General features: G+C 33.7%; 1 protein-coding gene across 2 annotated transcripts in view; it reads left to right on the plus strand.

The window, feature by feature from the left end:
• Positions 1 to 14,394, plus strand: part of TRIO (trio Rho guanine nucleotide exchange factor) — a 485,555-nt gene that overhangs the window by 323,786 nt on the left and 147,375 nt on the right. For both annotated transcript variants that reach the window (XM_051969858.1, XM_051969859.1), the window contains 5 exons: positions 4,005 to 4,200; positions 5,957 to 6,123; positions 9,981 to 10,100; positions 12,307 to 12,498; positions 13,012 to 13,161. In XM_051969858.1, the coding sequence (XP_051825818.1) occupies positions 4,005 to 4,200; positions 5,957 to 6,123; positions 9,981 to 10,100; positions 12,307 to 12,498; positions 13,012 to 13,161 (825 nt within the window). The remainder of the gene's footprint in view (positions 1 to 4,004; positions 4,201 to 5,956; positions 6,124 to 9,980; positions 10,101 to 12,306; positions 12,499 to 13,011; positions 13,162 to 14,394) is intronic.

Genomic DNA, 14,394 nt, shown 5'->3' on the forward strand with positions numbered 1-14,394 from the left:
GACAGAGTGAAATGATTTACTTAGTGTCACACAGTAAGTGTCTGAGGCCAGATTTGAACTCTATCCACTGTACCATCTAGCTGCCCGGCCCTCTCTCACTTAATTCCAATTCACTTCCATGTTATGGCATCACCATCCTGATGTCATAGTCCTCTTAAGAATGAAGGGCACACATCTTCATTTTTTTAAAATAGTAGCTTTTTATTCTCAAAATATATGCAAAGATAGTTTTCAGTATTCACCCTTGCAAAAACTTGTGTTCCAAATGTTTTCTTTCTCTCTTCTCCCCAACTCCACTTCTGGACAGCAGGCAATCCAATATATGTTAAACGTGCGGCTCTTCTATACGTATTTCTATGAATATCATGCTGCACAAGAAAAATCAGATCAAAAAGGAAAAAAAAAATGAGAAAGAAAAAAACAATCAACCAACAATTAAAGGGTGAAAACACTATGCTCTGATTCACATTCAGTCCCTGTAGTCCTCTACGTACAGATGGCTCTCTCCATCACAAGACCATTGGAATTGGCCTGAATCATCTTATTGTTAAAAAGATCCACATCCATCACAGTTGATCATCAGATAATCTTGTCAGATAATCTTGTTGTTGCTGTGTACAATGATCTCCTATTTCTAATCATTTCACTTAGCATCAGTTCATGTAAGTCTCTGAAATCATCCTGCTGGTCATTTCTTACAGAACCATAATACTCCATAACATTCATATATCATAACTTATTCAACCATTCTCCAAGTAATGGGCATCCACTTAATTTGCAGTTTCTGGCCAATACAAAAAGAGCTGCCACAAACATTTTTGCACATACAGGTCCCTTTCCCTTCTTTAGTATCTCTTTGGGGTATAAGCCCAGTAGAAACATTGCTGGATCAAAGGGTATGCACAGTTTGATAACTTTTTGAACATAGTTCCAAATTGCTCTCCAGAATGGTTGGATCCATTCACAACTCTATCAACAATATATTAGTGTCCCAGATTTCCTCCACCCCTCAAACTTTTCCTGATATCTTAGCCAATCTGAGAGTTGTATAGTGGTTGTATATAGGTGTATATAGGTGTAAAACATCTTTAAATGAAGTCCAGAGATTAAATGGCTTGTTCAGTGTATTATACATAAAAGAAATCCAATCTTTTGAATCTTCTTAATTGCCAGCCAGCACTCTTGTCATGGCACCATGACTTCTGTACTTCTTTTTAAAGAAACATGAAGCTGGAAGACTTGAAAAAGCCAGTGTCAGGTTTGGTTTTGATTTTTTTTTTTTAAACTTCTCTTTTGTCTGTTTTGGTTTCCTCTTTGATCTGGTGAAATTTACTTCAGTAGAATCCAAGCTCCATTAGGGAATGGATTATTTCTTTTGTTTGTTTTTCATTTATGTTTTTGTATTTCCAGTAACTAGTACAATGATGACAGTTGATAAATGTTTATTGAATTGAATTTCTTTGAATATTCATGCCTCTTGGAAAACATGGTCTTCTATGCTTGTTAGAAATCAGACTGTAGCTCATTCATTTTCTTTCTATTCCTCTTATTTATATATTCCACCTTTTTAAAACTGTAAAATAAGATTTTTATAGTATTTTCTTACTCATCTTTTTTTAGCTTTCCTAAATATTTTTATGTTCCTCATGGCCTTATTATCTTATTTTCTAAAACAGAAAAATTTAATCTAAACCAGCATAATCATTGTTATAGCAGTGTAACAATGGAAGGATCATTGGCTTTTTGGAAATAATGACCTGGGTTCAAGTATTGCTTCTATTCTACCTTGTGTGATTTGGGGCATCTTCTGTTGTGGCTCAGTTTCTTTATTTGTGAAAATGAAGGAGGTTAGACTATATGACCTCTGAGTTCCCTTCTAGCTCAAGAACTATCATAGTATGCTTTTGAAAAATTGTTAAATAATGCTGGATCATATGGAAATTCAGGGAAAAGGAACTTACAATTCATCACTAATTGTGTGAGTGGATAAGGTGTTCTGAAACTTCTTTATGGTTTGCTAATATGCACTGGAGAAAGCTAGGGGGAATCTAAATGCAAATTCTGACCTATGAAATTCACGGACAACTTCTCAATTGCATTGGTGAATAATCACAATAAAGGATGATAATGCTAGATTGAAATAATGAATTTTTCTTTAACATTCTCAAATTAAAAAAAAAATGTTATCTTATTTAAACTGTCTTTTATGAAAAATCAATATCCAGAAATCTTCTTCCCCTTTTTTGAGTTTTGTTGTCTCAGTAGGTTTCTTTGTTTTTCTTGTATTTAGTAACCAAGAGTTCTTGATAAACACTGTGGCAGCATTTTCCATGTTTATCCATTATCATGGCTGCCTCTAGAGTTTTTCTATTCCCAATGGATATCTTCAGTTCATGTCTCATTTACTATGTTCAGCTTCAGTTTATTACCCATTCCTTGTGAGCTGTTTAAAAGTGGGACTATTTCAATTAAAAGATGCAGAAACTGAGGCACAGGGAGATTTAAGTGACTTGACAATCATTAGAAATTAAAATTGCTTTTTTTTTTAACATTATCATATAATTCCTATTTTTTGGTTTTATAAAGCAAAGCTTATTCTTTTCCCTATTTAAAGAAATCAAGTGAAAAATCACCTTTTCCTATATATTTTTCTATATTAAATTTAAAACTTAAAAAAAAAAAAAGGATGGGATTAAACATACAACAATATATATGATCAGTTCTGCTGGATGTGGCTCTCTTTCAACAATGAAATGATTCAAACTAATTCTTGTGCAGTGATGAAGAGAGCCAATTTTACCCAGAAAGAGGCCTGTGGGAACTGAGTGTGGACCACAACATAGCAATCTCACTCTTTCTGTTGTTATTTGTTTGCATTTTGTTTTCTTCCTCAGTTTTTCTTTTTCTTCTTTCTTGATCTGATTTTCTTGGGCAACAAGATAACTGTATAAATATATATACATATATTGGATCTAATATGTATTTCAACATATTTAACATTACACTACCTACCAGCTAGCGGAGGGAGTGGATAAAAGGAGGGGAAAATCTGGAACAAAAGGTTTTGCAAAGGTCAATCTTGGAAAAATTACCCATGCATATGCTTTGTAAATAAAAAACTTTAATTAAAAAAATAATTTTAAAAAATGGGATTATCGCTTTGTAAATTTTTTTGTTAAATTCAGTTAGTCTCCCAGTACTTTTGACCCAACTCTTATCCCTGTGACAAAATTTAAAAAAAAAAAAAGTCAACAATATAGAAAGCAATTGTGGTAATAATTATTTTTTTGTTTAAAATTCTTCTGGTTAGCCTCAAGCTCAAGTCTGATTTATAATTATTTATATGCTTCTTTTACGTATTTTATAAATAAATACCACACACACACACACACACACACACACTCACACAAGCACACCAGTATTATACAAAAAAAAAACTTAATAAAGAATTGAGAGAAGGAAGATCAGTAAAATAGAACTGGTGTTCTTAGCTGCTAAGAAGCACTGTGGATAGAATTTTCTAAGTTTATGTCTAGAAGGATTGAGTTCAAATTGAACCTGAGATAATTACTAGATCTGTGGCCTAGCAAATATATTTTTTGATGTTTCCTTAAATATACAATGAAGATAAGAATAGTGCTTATCTTGCAGAGTTGTTGGGATGATCAAAAGGATATTCTGTTTGTAAAGTACTTATCACAGTATTGTAAAATAGTAGATGCTTATTAAATGCTTTTTCTTCCACTCTGTAAATCCCCTAAAGTCTCAGCAAACTTGTTCAAGTCCACCTTACTGGTGTTGACAAGCATTGGAATTTACAAATATTGTTTGACTATTCTGATTTGTATTAGCAAAAACATGCAGTGTAGGATGGGAAATTGAAAAGTCTATCTCTATAATGGATTTTTTGGTTGTCTTTTGAATTTTATCATTTCTGAAGATCTGCTTTCAGCATGTGTATGGGTGTCTTGTTGTTCAGATGAATTTTTTTCCCCCTCTATTAGATCATCTCAGACCTTGAATCTTGGAATGATGAGCTTTCTCAGCAGATGAATGATTTTGACACTGAAGATCTCACAATAGCAGAACAGCGGCTCCAGCACCACGCAGACAAAGCACTAACAATGAATAATTTGACCTTTGATGTTATCCACCAAGGACAAGATCTCCTGCAGTATGTCAATGAAGTACAAGCCTCTGGTAAGATAGGGGAAGATGTTTTGTTGTTACCATTTCCTTTTATGTCATATTGGAGTTTCTTCATGTCGCTACATGAATTCACTTAGTTTGTTTTAATGGTATGGCTAAAAGTTACTTATATTCTCAGAATATAATTTTAGTATAACTCAAATACAGATATTTTTAATTCTTAAAGTGAAATATCTCCAATTTTTCAGATTAATCAAATATGTAAATATAGATATTGAACTAACCCTTAAAATTCTTATGAACCATTCAAAACTCTAAGAAGTAATTCCACAAAATAATAACACTATGAGATTATTTTACATATTTGTGCCTCAGCAATGTAACCTCATCCTTAAGATAGTTTTTATATTTCAGGGTTCCTAATTTTTTAGTTGTCATTTAATTTTTATTTCACCAGTAGATGTCACTAGAGGCATTAGGGGAATGTCCTACTAATACTTTACAATATTGGTACTGTTTTCACCAACTTAAAGCATGAAACTTACTACATTATTTTATATCATCCGGTCTAATGCAATACTTATTAAAATGCAAGCCAAGTGTGCAAATGAGACAAAGTTTCATTGTCCTGAAATGATGTAAAGCCTCTCCACATAACTGATCTGCAGAGAGATGTCCCAGGAAATAGAGTTGTAAGAATTGAGCTCTTTAATTGGTCACCTTTTGACTATGAATAATCAAAATTTATAAATACTTGAAAATTATAACTGGTACATAGTCAAACACAGATTCAGATACATGTATGTATACATATGTATACTCTCTGCCAGTCTTGGTCAAATTTTATCAATCAGGGGCCTTGCTCTGCAGAAGAGGCAAATAGGGATTATTGATTCTCGTATCAGATAACTTATTTATACATGTATTGGGAATTTTAAGAAATTGGTTCCATTGTGAATATATCCATAATTTGGAATTATGCTCAAAAAGTTATCAAACTGTGCATACCCTTTGATCCAGCTGTGCTACTACTGGGCTTATACCCCAAAAAGAGATTTTAAAGAAAGGAAAGGGACCTGTATGTGCACGAATGTTTGTGGCAGCCCTGTTTGTAGTGGCCAGAAACTGGAAACTGAATGGATGCCCCTCAAATGGAGAATGGTTGAATAAATTGTGGTATATGAATATTATGGAATATTATGTTCGGCAAGAAATGACCAACAGAATGATTTCAGAAAGGCCTGGAGAAACTTATACAAACTGTTGCTGAGTGAAATGAGCAGAACCAGGAGATCATTATATACCTCAACAACAATACTATATGATGATCAGTTCTGATGAACTGCCCATCTTCAGCAATGAGATGAACTAAATCAGTTCTAATGGAGCCATAGTGAACTGAACCAGCTACACCCAGTGAAAGAACTCTGGGAGATAACTTAAGAACCATTACATAGAATTCCCAATCCCTATATTTTTGCTGCCTGCATTTTTTATTTCCTTCACAGGCTAATTGTACACTATTTCAAAGTCTGATTCTTTTTGTACAGCAAAATAACTGTTTGGACATGTATACTTAATTTGTTTTTAATTTATATTTAAACATATTTAACATGTATTGGTCAACCTGCCATCTGGGGGAAGGGGTGGGGGAAAGGATGGGAAAAATTGGAACAAAAGGTTTGGCAATTGTCAATGCTGAAAAATTACCCATACATATAACTTGTAAATAAAAAGCTATAATTAAAAAAGAAAGAAAGAAAGAAAGAAATTGGTTTAGTTCTAGCATCTCTTGTGACTTTTTCAGGCGTGGAGTTGCTCTGTGATAGAGATGTGGATATGGCGACCCGTGTCCAGGACTTATTGGAGTTTCTTCATGAAAAACAGCAGGAGTTGGATTTGGCAGCAGAGCAGCATCGGAAACACTTAGAGCAGTGTGTACAGCTGCGCCATCTGCAGGCAGAAGTTAAACAGGTATCCAATGACGTGCAGGGCAGCAGAAAACCAGATGTAGAGTAGTAAGTGGTATTGTAGGAACACCTTGCGTTTCCACTATACACCTGAAAAAGTGCTTCTAGAGACAGTTCCCTTTTCATTTGAAATCCACTTGATGAACATTCAACTAACAAACTACCTTTACTTACTCTAGCTTTTAGCCCTGGTACTCCTTCTCTATCCCCACCACTGTATTATGTCTCTTGCTATTTCTCCTTACCATGTTATATGTGTTTTCTTATGCATGTATTTCAAGGGTTGTATTTTCTTAGGTATTATAGGAAATTCATGCATTTCTGTTTCATAGAACATCTACTCCTTTCTACTTCATACCCTTCCTGATGGAATTCCCCAAATGTATTTCTGAGATAGCCCTTTGGAACACAGGATACATTTTTCCACTTGAAAAAAAAAAATGTTAGTAGTATTCCTGTGGAAAAACACACTTGTATTAATTAGCTGAATGTAGTACAAATCCAATTGAAATTTCAAACTTTTCTTTCTTTTTTTTTTTTTTTTGCTATCTTCATGCCCCTATTAAACCTGATTTTTGGCCACCTAATTTTCTGTGAGTTCTCTCAACTTTTCTTCTCCATACCTCATCATTTTTTTATTATTATCAGTAAATTCAACCTTTTTTGTGTTACCCTGATCAACTGACTCACACTCTTAGTGTTCTGGGCAACAGCTATCTAAAATTAAAAGTAGCGGAGAGGGTATTAGTCTGTATTGGAGAGAAAGTTCCTCCCCAGAAGCTCCTCATATCAACAAAATCACAAATCACTTTCATATACTGCCCCATCCATTGTTTGGTCGATAAACATTTATTAAATATTTACTCTATCAAACATAATGCTAAGTGCAGGAAATACAAAGAAAAGCCAAAAAAAAAAACTGTTCTTGCCTTTAAGAAGTTTACTTTCCAATGGGACAGAAAACATGAAAGACAGAAGGGTATAGTGGATAGGGCTCAAGAAAGCTCTGTGACCCAGTACTAAGTGATGTCACCACTCAGCCTCAATTTTCTCATTTGTAAAAGAAGGAAGCAGAGTTGGAGTTAATGAACTTAGGTTCTTTTCATCTCTAAATCTAGTGATTTTATGATGAATTCTTACCATAAATAACAATAAATATGATGTTGTTTAGGAAGTAAGAGCAGTAAAAGTTACTGGGATCACTACAGCTCTTTGGAAGGTAGTGTTTGAATCAAATCTTAAAGAAACCAAGGCATTCTTTCTTTTTCCCTACGAAGAGGGAAATTAGAAAAATAGAAATTCTAAGAAAAAAAGGACCTTTTGCACATTTTAACGGCATCTAGGTTGGACAGTGGATAGGGCATCAGCTCCTGAGCCAGAAAGACTCCTCATCTTACTTTCAAATCCAGCCTTAGTCACTTACTAGCTGTGTGACGCTGGCCAAGTTGCTTAACCTTATTTGTCTCAATTTCCTTATTTATAAATGGGGTCAGGAAGAGTCAGACGCAACTGAAATGACTGAAGAAAAACATGTACTTTCTAAGGCTAACCCATCTATCTATGCTCTTGATACCATATTTCCACTCTTCAGGGACCTAATCCCATCAAAAAGTCTCAAAAATCTATTGCTACTTTCTTCTTATCCTTTTAGTCTTTGACCCTAATAAAACAATGCTCACTGTATAATTTTGGAGATCATGTATTAGATATTTGGCTGCTCCTTCTTAACTGGGAAATGCTTTACACCTTGGCAGGCCACTACAGATAGCAGCATCTGAGAGAAGCGTGACATTATAAACCTCCTCCTGAGTCTGTTTTGTTATTTGTATTTTGTGCCTAAAAAATATGAGCACATTCCTTCCTGGTGGTATTATTGTGATTTCCTGCCAAATTTACTGTCACCAACCTGGACAGGATAACATGCTATATGAGACTGTAGTTTTTCTCTTGTCATCTGGTGCCTATAATTCCATCAGAGGCAGAGCAGGTTGGAAAATAAAAATTTTAAACATTTAAAAAGGTTTATTTTTTACAGAGTGGGAAGCCATGTGTACCTGATCCATCTTTTAGGTTTTGTTTAATGATCTGTAGAATACCCTGGGAAGCAAAAATATCCTAGCATGCTAGAGGGAAGGATAATTTCTCATTTGAGATGTGCTAGTAGCTCTCATAGAATGTTAGTGAAAGAAGAGATCTTAGAGATCATCCAATCCAATACCCTTATCTCTTTACTTTACAGATGAGGAAACAGACCCAAAGAGCTGAAGTAAGATCGTAACTGTTAGAAACAAACCTTGGCCAGACCTCCTTGTACACTTTATATTACATCCTGATAAATGTTTAAAAATCAGCTGTCTTTTAAAAAAAAAAAAAAAAAAAAAAGCATTGCCCACTTTTAAATTTTAAAATATTAAAAATAGTTTTCAGCAACTTAAGTCAAGACAATCGACAAAATAAAAATTCAAGCCCTAATTTGTAGATTTGATAATTTCTTAGGGACAAAAATTTAACAATTGATTCTCTTGAGCAGGTATGAGCTGGTTCCAGAATACTGTTGATTATATTACATTTTTTTCCCCAGGTTGGAGCCCCACGTTTTATACTTAATATATCTAGATCCTCTATGTGGTATGTAGGCTACTGTAATGGATTACACTAATCCTAATTGAATTTTTCTGACTTTTTTTTTTAAGAGCAGAACTAATGTAAGTTTTTTTTTTCTTCTTTTTTTTTTTTCCTTTTCCTTTAGCAGAAACTTCAAATCACTTATTTTTTTAATCTTGCATTTCTGGTCAAATTTGTTTTAAAAAAAATTTTTTTTACTGTCATCTTTTTGTTTTTTACATTGCTTAAATTTCCCCCTATCCCAAAGAGCCGTTCCAAATAACAAAGCATTATTTTTAATAAAAAGGAGGGGGAAAAATGTCAGTACTGTTCAATTTATCCAGAAAACAAATAACATCCCCTCAAAACAGCAACAGCAATAAAAACTATCTCTATGAAGAAGTAAGGGTAAGGCTTCTTCTCACATTCTTTCTTTTTTTCCTTTCCTTATAATTTTACAGCACTTCAATTTCTTTCTTTCTCTTGTTCTTTTCATGTATATGGTTGCATCATTTTGTATGTTTTTTTTTTTTTTCTTGGCTCTGTTTACTTTACTTATCAGTAATAGTTCATTTGAATCTTCCCATGCTTCTTTCTAGTCATCATATTCATTATTACTTACTGGCACCATTACCTTTCATTATGTTAATTTGTACAATTTTTAAAGCCATGAATTAACTTCTTATTTTGAATCATGCAAAAGAAAGAGATTTCAGAGTCCTATAATTAATCAGTTGTATCAGCTACAAGTAATAATACAGACTGAGTTGTCTCCTACTCTTTATACCACTTTTTATGGCATGTCAATGTCTATTAAAAAAAAAAACAAAGATTAAAATTTAACAATAAATGCCTTGAAGTCATTTTCATTTTGAATGTCATACTTGTCACAGATTTGTTAAAGCTGAAGAGATATAGAACATCTTTAATAGCAGAGAAAAGCATTTAATTTTAAATTTTTAAAGTCAACTTCAAATATAGTCAATAGTCCCATAAATAACTACTCCCAGCACTTTCCATTTGCTGCTGCTAAAACCTCTCACAAAATGGTCATGGTTCTAAGGAGATCCCAATGAAGGCTACAGTCAAAGTGATTTTGTAACAATAAGTATACCCATGATCTTGTGTTGAAGATAAACATTAAGACACAAAAACCAAGTGGTCTTTGGGAAGCATCTAGAATTCTTTTAGGTAACAGCAATCCACAGACTGCATGCTAAGAATCAGCCCTGTAAATAGTTGAATTTGCAATTTCAGGTGCTGGGTTGGATCCGCAATGGAGAATCCATGCTAAATGCTGGTCTCATCACAGCCAGCTCATTGCAAGAGGCTGAACAGCTACAGCGAGAACATGAGCAATTCCAGCATGCCATTGAGGTAAGAATTCTTGGGTGCCATTTATTTACATTAGCTAACATCCTTGTATTACTAACTAGCTCATTCCTAGTTAGTTTTCTTCTTCAAAATTATTTTAATAGCCTGTCATAAATAATTTTAACCAAAAACAATATTTAACAGAATAAAGCCATAATGATTTTTTTTTAAATTTCTGAAGATCTGTAACTACTCCAGCAGCCGTGAAATAGGACCAGTGTAATGACATCCCCTCAAAACAGGAATTTGTCAGTTATTTATTTTATGATGTCAGGAGAGTCAGATGAATTAAATTAGATGCCTTTGTCTTTCTATGTCTCATATTATTTGGCATCTTTTACAAATTTTGTGGTCTGTTACTTCTTATCTCTTAAACTTGGTAATATAAAGTTATCAATTGACATTTAGATTTTATATCATTTGAATTTACACATATTTCATAAATCTACTAGTTTTAAAAATACAGATGTGACCTTATTTCAACAAATAAAATTTCCCAAACATCAATTACCCCAGTTCACTTAAGTAATAACCAGTGCAACTAAATTACAGTAAAATGAGGAATTCATAATAGTTTCACATAAAATTAGCTTTTGCACTAAATAACTGACTGAACAATCTTTAAAAATTTTGGTTGGGATATCTAATTTCGTTGATTATTGAGAACTTCTGTTATTGAAACTTTCTTCACAAGTGCAGATCAACAGCTCATTAGTTTTCAAGAGTTATCTAGGGAAGTAAAAAGATAAAAATGGCTTTCCTTGAGCTGAAGAATTCTTGACACCTGTTCCCAAGCTTTTCATGATTCTGTTGCTAGTTTGGATGGGGAAGGGGGAATACATAAAATCTTCCTGAAATAAAATCATTTTATTATCCTTTATTTTTTGCTGGTGTCAGCTTCATGCTGTAGCTCTAAGCTCATCTGTTTGTAATGTCAAGTATAGTTTATCTTCACCAGGGCGAACACAGAATACATTTTCCCACAAGCGAAAGAAATGCTGGCAATAGTCCTGGGAGGGGAAAGGCACAGATCTGTGTAAATCTGTTGAATCTACTATAAATGCAAAAGAAATTTACCAGAGTTTATTTCAGACATTCCTCCCCTACCCCCATTCAAGCCCTTATTCTATTCTGATTTCCTAGTTGAGATTGACACCTTCCATTATGATTTCCCTCAACTTTTCTCTACTCCACACCTTAAACTTGATTTATTATCAGTCAGTCCTTTTTTGTATGGCCCTGGTCAAGCCACTACACCTGTCACTGCTCTGGGCAACAAAAGTTACAGAGATGGTGCTGTTCCATATTGGGAGGAGGAAGTTCCTTCCCCAGAGCTCCTTATGCCACCAAAGTCACAAATCCATTTCCTGTGTTGTCCTGACCCATTTACAATCTTTCATTGACTTTTCATACTTATTTACAAAGATAAACAGAGAGGAAATCTGAGACTTGAGTCTGTGGATTAAAACAAAAAACAAAAAAACCCTGGGATTTTAAGAAATAAATTTTAAGTAAAACCCTCAAAGATTACAATTTATTCTGGCTTTTAAATTGAAATTTTATATTTGTCTGTTTTTTTAATAATGCACAATATTTTCACTTGACATAATAAAAATTAGAATTCATACTTCAATCACTTTTCCCTCTCCCCACACATTATATATTGAAGATCAGCATAGAAAAGAGATTAAGGAATAAGCAAATTGGAACATGTCTGTTACTATTTAAAATATTGCATCTATCTCCCAAACTCTTTCTATTTTTTTCTCATATCCCCTACAATATACAGTAGTTAAACCACAGTATGAGTATAAAATGCCCATTTCTCCTGAAAAACAAAAGTATTTTCTACTGAACTTCCATCAGTTTTTTAAGAATATTCTAATAAATAAGTCAATAATGAAAAATCTAATAAATAAATATTCTGATAAAATAAATAAAAATTCTAATAAATCCATAATGAAAATTCTAATAAATATTCTGATAAAAATGGATAAATAAAAATTCTATTAAAAATATCCCAATAAAAAAATTAACCATGTTGAGGATTTTCATCCAGAGAAAGAATTAGTCTTTCATGATTATGTTCTTTTAGAAGATGGAGAGCAACAAAGTAGCCAGAGCCTGTGCCAACTCTATTCCAATGAATGAGTAATACTCCTTGTGGGAAGTGATTTCATTCTTTTTTCCCCTTCTTTTTCTTCACCAGAAGACACATCAGAGTGCCCTGCAGGTACAACAGAAGGCCGAGGCTATGCTTCAAGCCAACCACTATGACATGGACATGATCAGGGACTGTGCTGAGAAAGTAGCCTCTCATTGGCAGCAACTCATGCTCAAGATGGAAGATCGCCTCAAGCTGGTCAATGCCTCTGTTGCCTTTTATAAAACATCAGAACAGGTAGAAAAACTTTTTCTAGCTTGTGCATGCTTTTCTTTACCTTTAGATTCAGTTAGTTAAAGAACCTTTTAATTAAATAATTTGCTTATTAGCAACTAGCTTTAAAAATTCTGGTGCTTTAAGCAAATCCTATTTAAAATACTGCCTGCCATGCTACGAAGGAATGCTGAGAACAACGGAGAAGAGACCTCTCTTACTCTTGTTTCAAACCTGCCTCTAACATATAATAGAGACAAATGTGGGCTTTATTGAATTTAGCTAAAGCCAGTCTTGACTTTGCTCTTTATCTTCCTTTGCATCTGATGAAGCTAGTTTTCAAGGATGAGAAAAGTGACTACTTTGCCTTTTGTTTTTTAGCTCCTTCAATAGTGCCAACAAAATAGCCTGGCTTTCCTCATAAAGAATTTCAGGCATTTTTTTTTCCCCAAAAATAAAAACTAATTCTGATGCTTTTGTCAATGCAAGGGGACATTTGAAAGATGTACTCAAGCCTCATTTTCTGGTGCTTCGCAGGTGTGTAGTGTCTTAGAGAGTCTGGAACAAGAATACAAGAGAGAAGAAGATTGGTGTGGAGGAGCTGACAAACTGGGTCCCAATTCTGAGACAGACCATGTAACCCCAATGATTAGCAAACACCTGGAACAAAAAGAAGCATTCCTAAAGGTATATTTTTTTTAATTTTATGTTTTTCTTGGCCTTGGGCTCCTCACAAGGCCTCCATCACCAGTCTATTGGGAAGAATGTGTTTTATAAATAATAAAGGATTTTTTTTATTATAACTTTTTATTGACAACACCAATAAAGGATTTTATAATTGACAGTTCCTATTGTTTGTTGCAAAAGCGAAGTCATTTGTAGTTAAGTTTAAAAATTCTATTCAATCTATGATGTATATTAGCATCCATCAAAGGAATCATGATGAATCCTTTATAAAGGACTCCCGAGTGCACAGAGAGAGTGCATGAATTTGTGCATTCCTCCAGAGAGATTACTCCTAGATCTTCACACGATTTTTGACATTTGGTAAAAACACGTGTGGCAATTAAAGGTAGCTCAGTAACTCAGTGGATGGAATCAAGAACACATAAGTTCAAATGTGCCCTCAAACATTTAGTAGCTATGTGATCCTGGGCTTCTTATTTAGCTCTGTTTGCCCCAATTTTTTTATCTGTAAAATGAGCTGGAAAAATTAATGACAAACTTCAGAGTTGGACACAACTGAACAGCAACAACAACAAACCTTAGAATTCTGTTGATTTTTTAAAAGAGGATAAAAAGTTGTGTCCACTTAACTCCAATTGCCTCAGCAAAAAAAAAAAAAAAATTATTATTAGGACTTCATGGTCCTATTGTTTTTAAAAGTATGATAGACTTTTTATTAAATACCTATTATGTACAGATAATTGTGTTAGCCACTAGGGAAAATGTAAAATTTAGACAACATATTTCTTTCTTCTTAGAGTCTATAGGTTACTGGTAGGGAAGCATGCAATATATGTGCAATATAAAATCTAAGGGTTGTTATTAATGGGGATGAACATTGAAGACAGTATGAAGAGAAAGCAGGTTTTAATTTGGGATTTGAAAGATGAATAGTTATTAAATGCATATTATGTGTTAAGCACGGAGCATGCAAAGAAATGCTAAATCAGTCCCTATCCTCAAAGTATTTACAATCTAAACAAGTACAGAGAGAAAGGGAGGGTATTCTGGTTCTGTGGAACAGCCTGTGAAAAACATAGAGGCTTTAATTATGGCAGAGTATATATTCATCCAGAATTAACTTGCCCCAGAGTCCTGAATTTCCTCAGATTTTTCATTATTGAAAGTTCCAGATTGGGGAGTAATAAGACTATTAATCCACAATCTTCAAGGATGATTTTTTCCCAAATATCT

This window comes from Antechinus flavipes, chromosome 1, assembly GCF_016432865.1.
Source record: "Antechinus flavipes isolate AdamAnt ecotype Samford, QLD, Australia chromosome 1, AdamAnt_v2, whole genome shotgun sequence".
NCBI lineage: Eukaryota > Metazoa > Chordata > Mammalia > Dasyuromorphia > Dasyuridae > Antechinus > Antechinus flavipes.